A 17,079-nucleotide genomic window follows, 5' to 3' on the forward strand; every position below is an offset into this window, starting at 1 on the left:
AACTGCCTCGGTCATAAAAATGCAATGCACGTACAGAGCTCAAGGACGTTGGAAAATGGATACATTTACAGAGTTTCATACTTTATTAAAACGCCTTTCAACTTATCGTGTCAGTCAACAGCTGCCACTCTGAACTATATATTATTATTAATGGACCCCCAAGCTTTCCCAACAAGTTTCAGACAGTCCAGAGATTGTATATTAATTCCAACAATTCACTGGTTAAAGCTTGACCAACAGCTTCAAATACCCCAACTGCCCCTATCATGCTAAAGCTATAGCATGCACAAGGACAAAATTTTGTCAGTAATTATACGTGACTATCCCTCCCCTTTACTGCAGGATTTTAATGGTATCTGCTCGATCCTCCGATATCCTTTCAAATCTTTGGACTATTTCTTTTTCCAGATATCAATGAATGCGCTGGTAACCCCTGTGAGAATGGTGGAACCTGTACTGATCTCATCAATGGATTCCGATGTGCCTGTTTGTCTGGGTGGACTGGAACCGTCTGTAGCATCAGTGAGTATACCTCTCATCTATCTATCTATCTTCCAATAAGTACATCCCTCCAGAGGAGTATTGACCCCTTGCACGTGTGTCACTCGCGGCGACTGATGCCACGCTCACCATGTTGGTGGGCAGTTAGGTTTACTTGTATTAACGCTGCGTCGCCTAAAATGCGCACTTCACTGCATAACGCACAGCATACTCAATAAGAGTTATATATGAAAACGCACAGTGAAAGTGCCCACCAGTATGGCGCGTTCAAGATTTTTCTGATGATGACGTCAGGTGAAATGGGTCAATAGTCGTACTTGGGTGCAAAAGTGCTTGGTCATGGGCATAAATATATTAAAAAAATGTGCTATAGACTGAGGTCAAGGTGCAAGTAAAAAGATGTCCGTGTGGTAGACTATCGGAGGGTGAGTGGGTTCAGGCGACTCAGGAAGACCTCCAGAGACTGAGCCTGAAACCACGGTGGCTGGTAGGGTGTTCCAGATACAGATGACACTTGGGAGGATACATGTGCATAGGGTAGGCCGGCTCAGTTGCAGTTGAGTTGCTTCACATGTAGTTTGCACTCCTGATGTGCTTTTTTACATGTTCACGGGAGAGGTTTATAGACCTTGTCACATCAGTAGGGCTTCCTCATCTAGAGGTAAAAAACGGCCGTTCATTGGCCAATCCTGGGCACTGCGCGTAAACATCTGTGCATTTTTAAAAAAAAAATTAATTTTTTTTTACTCACAACAAACAACGAACATACAAAAGAATAGAGAACAAAACATAAAAGTTATCAAGCAACCATAAATCTCCACTTTATGATAAACGATGCGTTGTATTTGAGCCAGTCACCATCTTTTTTTCAAGTTTGTAATTAAATTGAATTTTTTTTGCTCATCGTTTTACCTCTAAGATGGTGGCTGGATAACATCAACGCACAAGGTTTATTTAGCCCTGACCGAGTGGCTGTAATAGGCCAAAGAGAAATAAAATACCGTTATATATAAAATTATATAATATTGGATGGCTTTGAGGGAGATACAAGACTATATTGTCACAGCGAGTGCAATATATTCTTGTATCCCCCGAAAAAAAACACATCCAATATTATTAATATTATTTATATCAGGCTGAGGACTTGATCAAAGCACTACCTCCATGATCAAAGCAACACTATTTTGGCTCCAGATTTTCAAATTCAACTTCCTTATGGGTTTTTTCTGATACAACATCCAAGTTTCAAAACTCGTTGGAGTTCGTTGGAAGATTTTTTTTTTTTTCGTCAGGTAAACTCTCAGAATATGTACTGCTTTGTTCTTCAAAAGTTCTTCAAAATCCTCATCGGAAACCGAAGCGAATCTCGCGCCGCTTGTAGAAGCAGCCATTGTTGTTGATTATTATGTGCAGCTTCGTTCACTGGTAATCAACAGTGAGCGCGCGCTCTTGACTATATGCCCGGATGATCCACAAACTTTTACTGACACAATATTGCTGTCATCTGGGTACTTTTTACGAAAGCATTCAATACGCTGATATATTTTTTGCCTCTGGAAGCCTGATATAAATAATAACATTTTGTATTATCCCTAGATATCAACGAGTGTCAAAGTTCACCATGCTTCAATGGAGGCGTTTGTGTGGATGGCATCAACAGCTATACCTGTAATTGTCAAGCTGGTTGGACTGGTTCTCGCTGTCAAACCAGTAAGTCATTTCTTATTCAATGGGTGTCCACCTGTTTCTAAACCTTGAGAAAACACTCGCTGAGTAAAAACCCATGCGAATGACCAATGTCCAATATCAAAAAAGCAAAGAAAACTGTCGGTGTATGTACCCAAACCTAATGTAAATGACCAATGTCCAATATCAAACTAGCAGAGAAAACATTCGCTGTACAAGCCCATGTGAATGACCATCGTCCAATATTGGAATAGTATAGAGAATATTCTCTGTACAAACCTGTGTGAATGACCAATGTTCAATATCAAAATATCAAAGAAAATATTTGCTGTACACACCCATGTGAATTACAGTGTCCAATATCAAAACAGCAAAGAAATTATTCGCTGTACAAACCTATGTGAATATACAATATCTAGTATAAAAATAGCAAAGAAAACATTCGCTGTACAAACCTATTTGAATGTTCAATATCGAAATAGCAAAGAAAACATTCGCTGTACAAACCTATGTGCATTTTCAATGATATCTAGCACTTATTGTGAATCCTCCTTTCCAACCGTCACTTTCAGATATCAATGAAACCTATGTGAATATCCAATATCCAATATCAAAACAGCAAAGAAAACATTCTATGTACAAACCTATGTGAATGTCCAATGTGCAATAATGAAATAGCATAGAGAACATTCACTGTACAAACCTATGTGAATATCCAATATCCAATATCAAAACAGCAAAGAAAACATTCGCTGTACAAACATACATGTATGTGAATGAATAGTGTCCAATATCGCAAAAGCACAGAAAACATTCTATGTACAAACCTATGTTAATGTCCAATGTCCAATAATGAAATAGCATAGAGAACATTCGCTGTACAAACCTATGTGTATATCCAATATCCAATATCAAAGCAGCAAAGAAAACATTCGCTGTATAAACATACATGTATGTGAATGAATAGTGTCCAATATCGCAAAAGCACAGAAAACATTCTATGTACAAACCTATGTGAATGTCCAATGTCTAATAATGAAATAGCAAAGAGAACATTCACTGTACAAACCTATGTGAATGTCCATTATTGAAATAGCATAGAGAACATTCACTGTACAAACCTATGTGAATGTCCAATGATATCTAGCACTTATATTGTGAATCCTCCTCTCCCATCGTCACTTTCAGATATCAATGAATGTCAAAGCGGTCCCTGTCGCAATGGTGGAACCTGCAGTGATGAAATCAATGGCTATTCCTGCCGCTGTGCTCCCGGCTGGGAGGGTACCAACTGCCAGATTAGTAAGTCACTCCGTTATTATATTGTACTATGTATTATTAAAGGGTCTGCAGCCGATTTCGCGAAACGCTAGGATTAATCCTAACTCGAGTTAGGACGAGTAACCCGTCCTAACTTAGGATGGGTTCAATGCGTCCTACGGAACTGAACCCGTCCTAAGTCCTAAGATTAATCCGAAGTATAGGAAGAGTTTGGTGAAATAGACGGCTGGGTACTTTGTAGGACACAAAACACAATGTCCACAGATTAACATTAAACTCACACAGTTTGAAAATAAAGATGGTAGAAAGCTTCCTTTAAAAAAAATACTTTCTGAGGTGCTGTGGTTTTGAGAAATGAGCACAACAAAGAATGAATATGATTGCCTCTGTGCCCCATGGTCATTGCCTTTGTGCCCTTGAAATGCTCCAGTAGAAATTTACAATTTCCTCATAGTGTGCTTCTTACTGAGGAGAAAATGCTCTTGTGCCCTTCCCCTTTCAAAAACGAAGCATACAGGCCTGGGAATGTTAAAACAATTACGATACACAAGCATGCCCCTCTTATGGACGTTATAATATTTGACATCAAGTTTGTTCAGTGGGGTGTCGTGGGGTGACGTGGCCAAGTGGATAAGATTACCGAACTCAAGCTATGATGTTTATGTTCAGCCGAGTGTGGGTTCAAATCTCGGTTGTGACACTTGTGTCCCTATGAGCAAGACACTATAATTGCTTCTCTCCACCCAGGGGTTAATGGGTACCTGTGAGGGCAGAGATGGTTTTTGTGATTGGTTTAGCCGAGTAGCGCATATAATAGTCGCACAGGCTGTATACTCCCCAGGGAGCTGAGATGGTTTAAGGAATGATTTAAGGCCCAGTGACCAGGGGTAATAATGTTGGAAGTGCTTTGAGACGCTGAGAAGTGTGAAAAGCGATATATCAAAACTGGTTGTTATTATTATTATTAACATGTGAGAAAACCTGTTAAATAACTAAGGGTTGCACTAATAAAGATTTTTAGCAAATGGTTCGTTGCTAAATTCTGCTTAGTAGAAATATAATAATGTTGGAAGCGCTTTGAGAAGCCCTCGGGTGTGAAAAGCGCTATATAAAAACTGGTTATTATTATTAATCTTGTTTTGTATCTGTACAGATATCAACGAGTGCGCAAGCTCGCCTTGTCTGAACAGTGGAACATGTAGCGACAACATCAATGGCTACACTTGTTCTTGTGTACCTGGCTACGTTGGAACCAACTGCCAAACTGGTAAGAGAAACTCGCACACTAAAATTTGTTTTGTATTCTGTACGACCTTGTCAAATGAGGCAACTTGGAGGCAACCAACTGAAAAAGGAATTTTTTTTATCTGAAATGCAAGAAAACATTGGGAGTACAAATAAAAAATTATTTATTTTCAGGAATGATAAATATGAGCGGGTATGTGTGCAGGACATCAAGACAGTCTGAAAACTTCCATTATTGTGTTGTTTCGTCTTTAGGGCTTGTCTACATGTAGGTCACCAGACCCAAGCTCTGGGCCCAATCTCATGGAGCTGTTTAAGCAAGAAAATATTGCTTAAGCAAATAAATTCTTGCTTTGTAAAATCAGATTACCGGCCAAGACTCGACTCAATTGTTATGCGGAGTATTAACAACAGAACAGCTAAATGCCAGTCACAAGCAATGTAAATGGCATGACATTTGGCAAATATGTAACATGTGTAAAAATAAGCAAATCTATTTTGGTGCTTAAAGAAGCTCTATGATATCGGCCCCTGTAGTCAGCAGCAGAGTGTGGGTTTGAATCCTTGGCCCAATTTTATAGAGCTGCTTAAGCGAAAAAATCCTTGCTTAGTAAAATCAGATTACCGGCCAAGAGTCCACTCAAGTGTTATGCTAAGTAAACAACAGCTATGTGTAAATACCAGTCACAAGCAATGTATATGGCATAAAAATTTGGCAAGTAACATGTGTAAAATAAGCGAGCTGTTTTTGTGCTTAAGCAAATTTTTTGCTTAAGCAGCTCTATGAAATTAGCCCCTGGTCATGACACTTGTGCCCTTGAGCCATTTAATACCAATAACAAAGCTCTGAATACCTACAGGGGTTTGCAAAAACAGAACAAGGCACTTAACCATAATTGCTTCGTAAAAAGTTGGAAGGTAGTGCATTTTGCTCTACCAGCTAGCTATATAGGCTCCTAGTGGATGATACCCATGGCTACATCCTTACGGGTTGTGAAGGGGGTAACCCTGCTTCCAACCTCATTCCCAGGGGTGATCGATCTCGCCGCGCCATTTTTTCCCAGCATGCCTTGCTCGATCAGAACCCCTGGAAGTGTAACTCCAAAATATCCAAACATAAGGGATACTATAATTAGTCCTGTGGTTGATCCGTTCTGTGTTGGGCGTTAGTCGCACACATGCTGGATGCGCTGTGTGTAATAAAAGTCATAAATTTGCCTTGGCGTTCAGTGTTGCGTGACAAAAAAGTGAATACGTACATCTTTATACGCACGCGTTTCGGCGTATAGAGCTTTTTGGACGCACAGCGTTTCAAATTGTGCGCGTATATGATAGCCAATCAAAGACACGGATCAGAGTTTCCCTCCCAGGGGTTAGAGACGTACGCAGAGCAAGCGTGATACGGCGCGCTGCCCATGGTAGCGAGGTTGCCCTGTTTCAGACTTAGGGGTTGGTGGGGACAAGCTCCTGGTGACAGTTGATTTGGGTCAACAGCCCAAATCAGTTATACATGTATGTGTAGCCCTCATCCGTGGCCTTGTGATGTTAGGCCATATCTCATGTTTTGAACAAACAAAAAGTGAAAGCCTACATTAGGGTAAATGGCAAGAGGGGAACTATTGCTTCTTTAAAAAATAAATTCTCCATAAGAGGATCAGAGCATACTGATTGAAACGACGAGTTGAAACCAACGGTTCTTTACAGAACCACCCCAACACATTAGTCATTACATTGTGTTACCGCAAACCTTTCCATATCGGTTTTCCACCATGCAAAGTTTCAAATCCTACTTAAAAAAATAACTGTTACTTCTTTCTTTTTTTCTTTTTTTAAAGTCTACATGGTCACTCATCAAAGATTTCTGCTTCCTTCTGATTTGTGGTATTTGTTTCTTTCTCATAGACTTTAACGAGTGCCAGAGCTCACCTTGTCGTTTCGGCGCTACCTGTAATGACTTGCTCAACCAGTACACCTGTACATGTGCACCAGGTTACACAGGTACCAACTGTGAAATCGGTAAGTGACACTTAAGGGTTAACTCCGGGGTTGAGGGAAACTTTGAGGGGAACGACGCACTGATGTGATGTGACCTGGCCTTGCGGTTAAGAGCACCGGTTTCAAGCTCTGGTGTTTCTGATCAGCAGCGTGTGGGTTTGAGTCCCTTTCAGTTTAATGTTTTAGTTTTGCTGTGATGTACATGTAAGTGTGATGTAATACCTTAGTCTTAAGGAGGGAATCAAACCCATGACCTTTGCATTGCTAGAGTAGATGTCTGACCACAAGGCCACCAAGCATCGGTGTTAGGGTGAAAACAAACTGTTCTTTATCCCGTTGCAAAACATATACATCTATGTGACCCACTCTGTGAAAATGAGTCGGATGTCGCCCAATGCATTATTGAGTATAGATGGTTTAATGGCGAAAATAGTTTTAAAAGCCTTTTTAATTTTTTTTAATTTTAAGATTTATATTTGCATGGTAAACCTTTAGAACACTCATTTTTAGGCAAACAAGCTATGAATACAACAACTTTTTTATCATACTTCAGTCTAATTTGTATCCTTTTGCACAAAATGGTAGTTTAAAACATCACTTTACTTGTAATTTGTTTTTAACAAAAAATTGATACACTTGCTAATTTCAAATGGGAGTAACTCAGCAACGCGATACACCCAAAAGCTTAGACATACATGTATACTAAATAACTGCTGCTGGTGTGTTCTTTCCAGCCATGCATATAACTCAATTTTTTAAATTGTTAACATCTGACTCATTCTCACAGAGTGGGTCACATATTATTAAAGGAACACGTTGCCTTGGATCATACGAGTTGGTCTATAAAAAGCATTTGAAATCGTTTGTTATGAAATGCATATGGTTAGAAAGATGTTTTAAAAGTAGAATATAATGATCCACACAAGTATCACTCAAAATTACACGGCTTTCATTTTACGTCGCAAACTAACACGGTCGGCCATTTATGGGAGTCAAAAATTTGACTCCCATAAATGGCCGACCGTGTTAGTCGACGAGGTAAAAAGAAAACCACGCCATTTCAAGGTGTATTTGTGTAGATCATTGTATTCTACTTAAATTACAACATCTTTCTAACCATATCGATTTTACGTATAACAAATGGTTAAAGAACACTTTTCAAAGACCAACTCGACCGATCCAAGGCAACGTGTTCCTTTAAATTCTCCTGAAGACGATCAGAGCATACTGATCAGAGCTTACTAAAACGTTGAGTTGTCAACCACCGGTTCTTTTCAGAACCAACACTACTCAAAAGAGATTTTTCCCATGGTGTATTACCGCAAACCTCGCCTATTTATATTGAGGATAATTTTGTTTGTGTTGCGAGTCCCAACTCAAATTGCTGTGATTGTCTTTAATCATTGGCTAATAAAAACTCTGTTCTATTCCATTCTTTTCTAGATATTGATGAATGTTCCAGCAATCCGTGCCAGAACGGTGGGTTCTGTTTGAATCAAATCAACCAGTACACCTGTAACTGCCCCGCTGGATACGAAGGAACCAACTGTGAAATCAGTAAGAAACCCTCCTTGATTTTACCACTGAATATTTAAACATCTAGTTCTGTAAAGGCACTGGACACTGTTAGTAATTACTCAAAATAATTGTTAGCATAAAAGCTCACTTTGTAACAAGCAATGGAGAGCTGTTGTTCGTATAGTAACGTAGTTTTTGAGAAAGAGGTAATTTCTCACTCAAATAATAAAATACTTCAGCTGAAGCCTTTTTCCGAAAAGCTCACAAAGTAATGCAACAAGGATGTTTTTCTTGAATTTTTCTCTTGCAAATTCGATGACAAGTTTAAGGCAATTCATTCACAGCTTTAAGGAATGACATTAATGTCATTGGTGGCACGGTTGGCTTGTGCGTAAAGCGCTCGCCTCTCACCAAGGTGACCCCGGTTCGACTCCCGGTCGGGGCCATAATGTGAGTTGAGTTGTGCGTTGGTTCTCTGCTGTGCCACGAGGGAAAAAAATCAAACACTTTCGATCTTGGCTGTGCTCCGTGGTCATAATGGGTTGATGTGGCTGGCAGCTGAATGTGCCCTTGCATGCCTGCTTCTCGAACACGTTGTAGCCGCGTCCTTCGCAATTCAGCTCTAGCTGCGAGTAAGGACGAGATTAGCCCCCCCAAATTATTATATTAATAATAATGGCCCACTGTGAGTTCAGAGATGGTTCTTCAGACTGTTGTAACTTTAATATTGCACTGCATACTTGGCAGCAAAGGCTTTAAACTCACTAGGGGGCTGAGATAGTTAAAGAGGAAAATGAGTTAAGGCCAAGTCACACTGCAGCGATAACAACAACGACGCAAAGAGAACGCGTTCTATTGGTTGAGGTGCTCCACGCAGAATACGCCCATGCTTATCGAATAATAATAATAATATCAAAGTCTTATATAGTGCAATACGCTGAGTACATACAAACTCAGTATTATTCAACCAATCGAGGGCGTGCATATTTGTCGTCCTCGTTTTTGTTCTCGGTATCGGGGTCTGTGTGACCGAGCCTTTAAGAGGCCCAGCGACTAGGTTAAACAATAGTGGAGGGCTTTGACCATCACTGTGTCCTGGATTCGAGTACTATATATGAATCTACTATTATTTATTCACTTTACTTTTATCTAATGTCAAATAATAAGTTATAACCATTAAAACTGTTGATTTCTTTACTCTTTTAGATATCAACGAATGTTCAAGCAACCCTTGTCAGAACTCAGGAACATGTGGGGACCAAATTAACCGCTTTGTGTGTACCTGCGTGCCCGGATACGAAGGCGTCTTCTGCGAAATTAGTAAGTGTTTCATATTATTTTACAGACAAAATCTTTTGTTTTTTTATTCCAAACCCTTGCATGGGTCGAATACAAATTACTTAAAATAATTGTTGGCATAAAAACTGACATGGGAACAAGCAACGGAAAGCTTTTGATAGTATAAAACGTTGTGAGAAACGACTCCTTCTGAAGTGACGTACATTGTAGTTTTTGAGAAAGAGGTAATTTCTCACTTGAGCAATATAAGGCTTCAGGCCTGAAACCTTTTATTATGCATCTGAAAGCACACAAACTTTTGCAACAAGGTTTTTTTTTTTTTTCCATTATTCTCTTGCAACTTTGAATTTGATGACCAAATTGTCACTGGTTCTTGTTATTTTGTGCATATGTTGGGACACACCAAGTGAGAATACTGGTCTTTGACAATTACCAAACGTGTACAATAGTACCTTTATCACACATCGGTGTAAAGGCCGGTTTATAGTCGGTCGCCGATGGTCGCGCGATGGAAATCTTGACTAGCTATCTTAAAAAACACAGTTTATTGTCATTTTTTATGATGGCACGTCAAGATTTCCATCAAGCGACCATCGCGTGACCAACTATACCTCGGCCTTAAAGGGTAAAAACAACTAAGATAAAGCATGTCTTTGTTGTGTGTTTTTCCCCCCTTCACAGACATTAATGAGTGTAACAGCTTCCCCTGTCGCAACGGAGGACAGTGCGCCGACGGCATCAACCTCTTCACTTGCAACTGTGCTGCTGGATGGACCGGCACTTTCTGCGAAATCAGTAAAGACTTTCGTTCCATTGTGATCAACCCTCTCTCAGATCTAACCATTAATCCCCCCCCCCAAAAAAAAAATAATCCTAACAAGTTTTTCCTCCAAGTTTTTTTCCCTGGCAAAATAAAAGGCAAAAGGTGACTTCAGAACAGGCCGTCCGACAGCGGTTACTCGAAAGTACTCGAGCGCAGGTGTCGTAAGTAGACGTGACCTAGGTCGCCACCGGCGTCCAAAGGTCACGGATACCTCACAGGCAGGTCATTTTGTTCCCAACCGGATAAAATGATCTGCCTGATCGGTTAAATATACATACCCGTTGAATGTTTTCATGGTGCCATGGTGTTGGGATAAGAAACTAACAACTCTTGATTTTCGTGCTTCTTTCTTTCTGTTTCCCTCTTTTTTTTCCTCTTTTTTTTTGTAAATTATTTTCGTTTCTTTTCTTTTCTTCTCTCCCTTCCCATCCCCATCCACCCAAATATCCATTAAGTTAGGGCGTAAATATATTTTTACGTTTAGGCATAGCTGTAGGGATTATCTTCAGAGTCATGTTCCCAAACCCTTAAAACTAAGCAAATAAAAACACCTGCAAATGGCGTCCAAAAAGTCAGGAATGAAAGTCAACCTTTTATAATGTTTCGACCCTTTTTGTCTTTGTTTATGAAAGGAAAATTATTGCAATTTTCAAGCCTAAAAAAAGGTACTTTCAAAATATCTGTAAAAAAAATAAAATCAAAAATTTAAAGAACGGTTTTCCTGACATTTTGGGCGCACACACCACGAAAAAACCAGGGGAAGTTCTCTGACGCCCTTTGACCTTTTATGCCTCCTACTTCCTGTTTACACAAAAAATACAACAAATCGCTCATACCAATATCCAAATGGATAGAAAGGCTGATGCCAAAATCTTGTCTTGGTCTTTTCAAAAACGACTTCACGTTGAACTAGAAAAAAAGCAAAGCTTTGAAATGCTTTTCTGGAGGCATAAAATCAGAAAATGGTATCCGTCGGACCTTGTTCCTCCGTGTTTGATTCACCAGTGTGTTTTGCGGGAGGTGTGAAATTGGTTGACCCCAATTTCACACCTGCTCCTGTTGTATTCCCCTTTGCCAGATATCAACGAGTGTGCAAGTAACCCTTGCCAGAACAGCGGTACTTGCTTGGATCGTGTCAATAGCTACGTGTGCCTGTGCTTGGCTGGATATACCGGAAACATGTGTCAGACAAGTGAGTACGCTCAACAGGCTTTGTTCTTAATCTTTTTGTTAAGTTGCCCACCTGCGGTCGATTTCACGAACTGCTAGGATTAATCCTCTCTGGAGTTAGGACGAGTAACTGATCCTAACTTACAATTGGTTTAATGAGTCCCACTGCTATAGATACAGAATTTAATTCGTCCAAACGCCCTAAGATGAGTTAAGAACAGTTTGGTGAAATAATGGCATGGCCCAATTTCGTAAAGCCTGTAAGCACAATTGTCTAAGCCCAGAAAAAAGCTGCTTAGCAGAAACAGGCTATCAGCCAATATTCCATAAGGTTATACTGTTGCCACTGGTGCATCATTAATTGCTTTCTGCTGTATCCGTCAGGCTTCTGATGGATGATACCCAAGCCTACATCCGTATAGACTGTAAAGGTAAAGGGGAGTAACCCTGTTTCAGCCCCAGGAGTAGGTGGCAACAGCCCCTGGAAAAATAGTTGATTGTAGCCCATACCTTCAAATGGCTTTCAGGCCTTGTGTGTCTAGCAACTTGTATATATATAAAAAATATATTCTACTACTGCGGAGTAAATTTTTGGAATGTTCATACTAACAGAGATTTGACCATTTCTACTTGTTCAGATATCAATGAATGTAGCAGTAATCCCTGCCGTAATGGAGGGAACTGTGTGGACGGGATTAACGAGTATGTCTGTAACTGTCCACAAGACTACACCGGCGTCCATTGTGAAACCAGTAAGTATTGTTCTTGTTCTAAATGATATTAGAGAGTGTTTGTTTTCGATGATGGATGGTTCTGCGACGGTAATGATGGCATTTGGCTTTGAGGACGGTCGTCCCTCAATTGCTACGTACGACAGTACTTAGAATGAATCTGCGTTGTGCTGAAAACGACAACGCTTGGCTGACAACTACGAATACCGCTCGCAGAATCATCTGTTTTTAACAATGAAAACTCTAATATGGACCCCTTGCTTAACGCACATGGTCACGCGCATTTTTGTTATGTACCAAGAGCAGCTGTCGTCCAATGATCTGCCTCCTTGTGCCTCAGTGAGGGGAATTTTTGAGATTGTTGCCACAAACAACAAAGCAAACACCGTTCACATTAAAGGCAGTTAAAACCTCAATTTTTATTTTTGGGCCACGACTTGCGTCTTCTGCTTGTGAGGAAAATTATCCGGGATGGTGAATTTTTTTTTTTAATGAGCGCTTTCAAATGGTTTTTGAATGCTTTTTGAAGCCTTAATTGCCCAACCCAAGGCAACGTGTCCAAGGCAAAGGGCTTTTTAGTAGATGTCAGTTTTGCATCTGGGATAAAATAAAGAATACAATTTGTTGTTGCCCTTGCCCTTGACACCGATGTGTATTAAGCTCTGTATACTTGGTTCTTTTTTTACAGCCTCTCATCTATTCTTCATTTTCTCTTTTCACTCCAGATCTGAATGCGTGCAGAAGTTCCCCATGTCAGAATGGCGGACGCTGTGAGAACCGCGGCTCAGATTATGTATGCCTCTGCACAACGGCGTACACAGGGACAAACTGTCAATACGGTAGATTCTTCAAACATGGTTTGGTTTTCACCCCTCAGTTAAGATCCAGAGACTTTATCAGGGTTTCTTGAGGATCCTTCAAAAGTTTTAAGTCTTAACTATCCAAATTTAAAAGGCTTTAAATTTAAAGGATTTGGGTACTCCTTGTAGGACACAAAACACAATGTCCACAGATTTACACTAAACTTACACAGTTTGAAGATAATGACAGTGGAAAGCTTCCCTTAAAGTTAGTGGACACTATATTGGTAATTATGTAAAATAATTATTAGCATATCACCTTACTTGGTAACAAAAAATTGGGAGAGGTTTGATAGTATAAAACATTATAAGAAAGGGCACCCTCTGTGATGTAGTTTTCGAGAAAGAAGTATTTAACACGAATTTGATTTTGAGACCTCATCTTTACAATTTTCTCGAAATCAAGCATCTGAAAGCGCACAACTCGTGTGGCAAGGGTGTTTTTTCTTTCATTATTATCTCGCAAGTTCAGAATTAGATTTTGCGGTATCTAAATCAGCATCGGAAAGCACACAGCTTCGTGTGACAAGGGTGTTTTTTCTTTCATTATTATCTCGCAAGTTCGATGACCGATTGAGCTCAAATTTTCATAGGTTTGTTATTTTATGCATATGTTGAGATACACCAGTGAGAAGACTGGTCTTTGACAATTACCAATAGTGTCCACTGTCTTTAAAATATTACTTACTGTGGTGCTGTAGTTAAATTATTTTGTAAAACGTACTAACCAGTCATAATACGTTTTACATGAGTAAGTTGACACGAAAATTATTTCTCTACATTGTTTTACTAATTTCCTAAAAAAAACTACAGCACCTCACCTTTTAAAATGAAATGTTCACATGTCAGCTTTATTTTACTTATCTATATTTACGTAGGATCAAAACAATCGAACAGTTCAAAAAACCAAAGGTTTACTCGGCTTATAGCTGAGTTTTCAGATTTAAGTTTCCTACATAAACTAAAACATAAAATGGACACAAATTTCTTTGGAAAAAAAAAAACCCCAATCAAATCTAATTATTTTAGTTATGAGATTTTTGAACAGTAAACCCCTATACATCATTCCCTCGTTTACGATTTCATAGTTTGTGGACATGAAACAAAATATTAACTCTTTTTTTATCACTGAAATAGAAATTAACAGCTGCTCCAGTGTTCCATGCCAGAACGGAGGTTCATGCCTGGACAGCTTGACTGGCTACACGTGTACATGCAGAGCAGGGTACACTGGTATCAACTGTGAAACTGGTGAGTTTCATTGATTTTATTCCATTTCATTTTACTACTAATAATAATAATAATAGTGGCTTCTTATATAGCGTTCAGGTCCGTCACGCAGTGACGCTCATGGCGCTTCAACATTATTACCCCTGGTCACATGGCCTTAAATCATTCCTTAAACCATCTCAGCTTCCTTGTGGGGAGTATGCAGCCTGTGCCGCCAAATATGTAGCGCAATCAAGGCTTATCAATCACAAGAGCCAATTCTGCCCTCACAGGTACCCATTAGCCTCGTGGGTGGAGAGAACCAATTATAGCAAAGTGTCTTGCTCAGGGACACAATTGATTCTATTAGTTTTGGTAATTTGGTTTTAGTCATTCTATTGGTTTTGGTTTTACATATACACCAATGTGTGTTAGCACTGTTTACTCAGTACTTTCCCGAGCTCTGTGAAAATAAATCACAGGCACATTACTTGAGTTGGATTCGAACCAACGTCCTTTGCATCTAGAGCAGTGTCTTACCAACTAGACTACCGAGATTGCCCGGTAACTAGAGGCAGTTTGAATCCTATGTTTTGGCAGCGGGTGTGGCAGCGATTCAATAGATGGAAATTTGCATCGTGATAAAGAATATTCATTTTGGTTTTTACCCATATACATGTACACCGATGTAATTGAGGTTCAGAATATTTCTTTGTTCAACCCTAAATTATTGAAAATTTACAAGTCAGTTTCCGCTGTGGTTTGTTGCTTATAGTTATCACACTACAGTGTATGGTTAAACCATGGTATTGGTTTTTGTATTCACAATCTTCCATTGAGATGTATTTGTTGTTGCTTTTTAGTGACATACTGCGATCTGGAAGGAACTTGGTACAATGAGGTCGGTGATAAGATCACACTGACCCAGACTGGCTCTGGTATGCTGCTTGGCGATTACATCAGAGCATCGGAGAGGCTCATTGGTTATATGGGTGAGTCATGTTTCACGAAATCTACTCACTTCAGCCGACTTCAGCCGAGGGTCAAGCTTGATAGCAATATTAACCCTCCTACTGTGCGACATTATAAGTTATCACACAACACGAGTGGAATGCAGAAAAATATAGCGCTTCTGCGTCTCATAGCTAACGAGGCAGAAGGCCGAGTTGAATATGGGACGAAGACGCGCTATATTTTCCGTGTTTCCATGAGTGCGCGTGTGATAACATTTTTATCTTCAAGCAAACTTGGCGTGTGACATAGAACACACAAGACACAGGTAGTGATAATTAGCCATGCAATATAGGTTTTTATCGCCACTCCATTCTGCAAATCTGATTGGAGGATTAGCGCGTACTTGAAGATAATATGTGGTAAATGCATCTGGACAGTACACAGTCAACCCTCCTACCTGTCTGACCATTCAACCTTATCCCTATGGGTTGTGCAGGATAAATGCACTATACCAGCCTGCAACATGACCTGTGTGGAATGCACCTTGACAGTACACAGTCAACCCTCCTACCTGTCTGACCGTTCAACCTACTCCCGATGGGTTTTGAAGGATAAATGTACTATGCCAGCCTGCAACATGACCTGTGTGGAATGCACCTTGACAGTACACAGCCAACCCTCCTACCGTTTGACCATTTAATATCACCCCCATAGTTTTTTAGTGATACAGTACATGTAGTTGCATTATGATCTACAACATGATTAGTTTCCAACATGATTAGTTTCCTACTAAAGTTACCATGAACAACATCTCTGCTTTTGTTCATTTAAAAGTAAATTTTCTTTTCCGCGTTCTGTTTTCCACCCAGCCCCCACTGTCCTAGTCGGCTACGCCAACCGTAACGAGGATTTCCCTGCGTTCGGCTTCACCATCGTCCGCGAGAACGGTCAGATGGCCAGCAGCTGGACCGGTCAGTGCCACTGGTGCGGTACCTCCGAGGTTCTCTGGACCTCTTGGATTCAGTCCAACCAGGTCAACACCTGCGGTTTGATGAGGGATGCTAGCGAGTAAGTAGACCCATTAGAGATTAACCTGGGGTGCGTTTTGGCGACCCCAACCCCAGAAACATGTTTCAGCTTTGGTAATTGGTTGAGCGTTTTCGCGTGTTTGGTGGAATCGCGACTGTTACTCGACCAAACGGTAAGCGACTTGTTTGCTCGTTTAGGCTTGGTTTCAAGATGGCTCTAAAAACTAGCGGAAAATTTCAGTGGAATTCAATTTGAAAATGAATTATTGACGTCAACCACAAACGTGTTTGAGCTTTGGCCATGGGGGAATTTTTGGGACGGAAGGTGGCAGCAGACTTGCCAGATAATTTGTTCTCAGTAATGTGTGCATGCTCAGAACTACCCAAACAATGGAAATTTACCTGGTAAGTCTGCTGCCATCTAGCAAAGCAAAGTCTTCCATTGGTGGAGCGTTTTTACCTGTTTGGTTGAACCGCAGCGACGCGACCAAACTGTAACTCGTCGGCTTGATTAGGCTTGGTTTAAAGATGGCTCTTAAAACTAGCAGAAAATGGTAATGGTATTCTTTTTAAAAACTAAATATCTTGAAGCATAACAATGATGTTGATCAAATTCCAAAGACCAAGTTCCATTACTTGTAAAAAATAATGTTGGTTGTATATTTTAAGAACAAGGGGTTCAAGAGATGTAACTATGTCATGAACTGTTTTTGTTATCGACCTGGTTTCGGTCAATGAATTTTACGCCAGAAATTGTTTCTGGTCTTGGTCGCCAAAAC

At 40.1% G+C, this 17,079-nt stretch overlaps 1 protein-coding gene across 2 annotated transcripts in view; it reads left to right on the forward strand.

The window, feature by feature from the left end:
• The window catches only part of LOC117292309 (fibrillin-2-like), a 117,101-nt gene that overhangs the window by 27,642 nt on the left and 72,380 nt on the right, over nucleotides 1–17,079 (forward strand). For both annotated transcript variants that reach the window (XM_033774330.1, XM_033774329.1), the window contains exons 15-22: nucleotides 409–522; nucleotides 2,098–2,211; nucleotides 3,376–3,489; nucleotides 4,622–4,735; nucleotides 6,616–6,729; nucleotides 8,152–8,265; nucleotides 9,433–9,546; nucleotides 10,207–10,320. In XM_033774330.1, the coding sequence (XP_033630221.1) occupies nucleotides 409–522; nucleotides 2,098–2,211; nucleotides 3,376–3,489; nucleotides 4,622–4,735; nucleotides 6,616–6,729; nucleotides 8,152–8,265; nucleotides 9,433–9,546; nucleotides 10,207–10,320 (912 nt within the window). The remainder of the gene's footprint in view (nucleotides 1–408; nucleotides 523–2,097; nucleotides 2,212–3,375; nucleotides 3,490–4,621; nucleotides 4,736–6,615; nucleotides 6,730–8,151; nucleotides 8,266–9,432; nucleotides 9,547–10,206; nucleotides 10,321–17,079) is intronic.

The sequence above is a fragment of the Asterias rubens genome, chromosome 7 (genome assembly GCF_902459465.1).
Source record: "Asterias rubens chromosome 7, eAstRub1.3, whole genome shotgun sequence".
Taxonomy (NCBI): Eukaryota; Metazoa; Echinodermata; class Asteroidea; order Forcipulatida; family Asteriidae; genus Asterias; species Asterias rubens.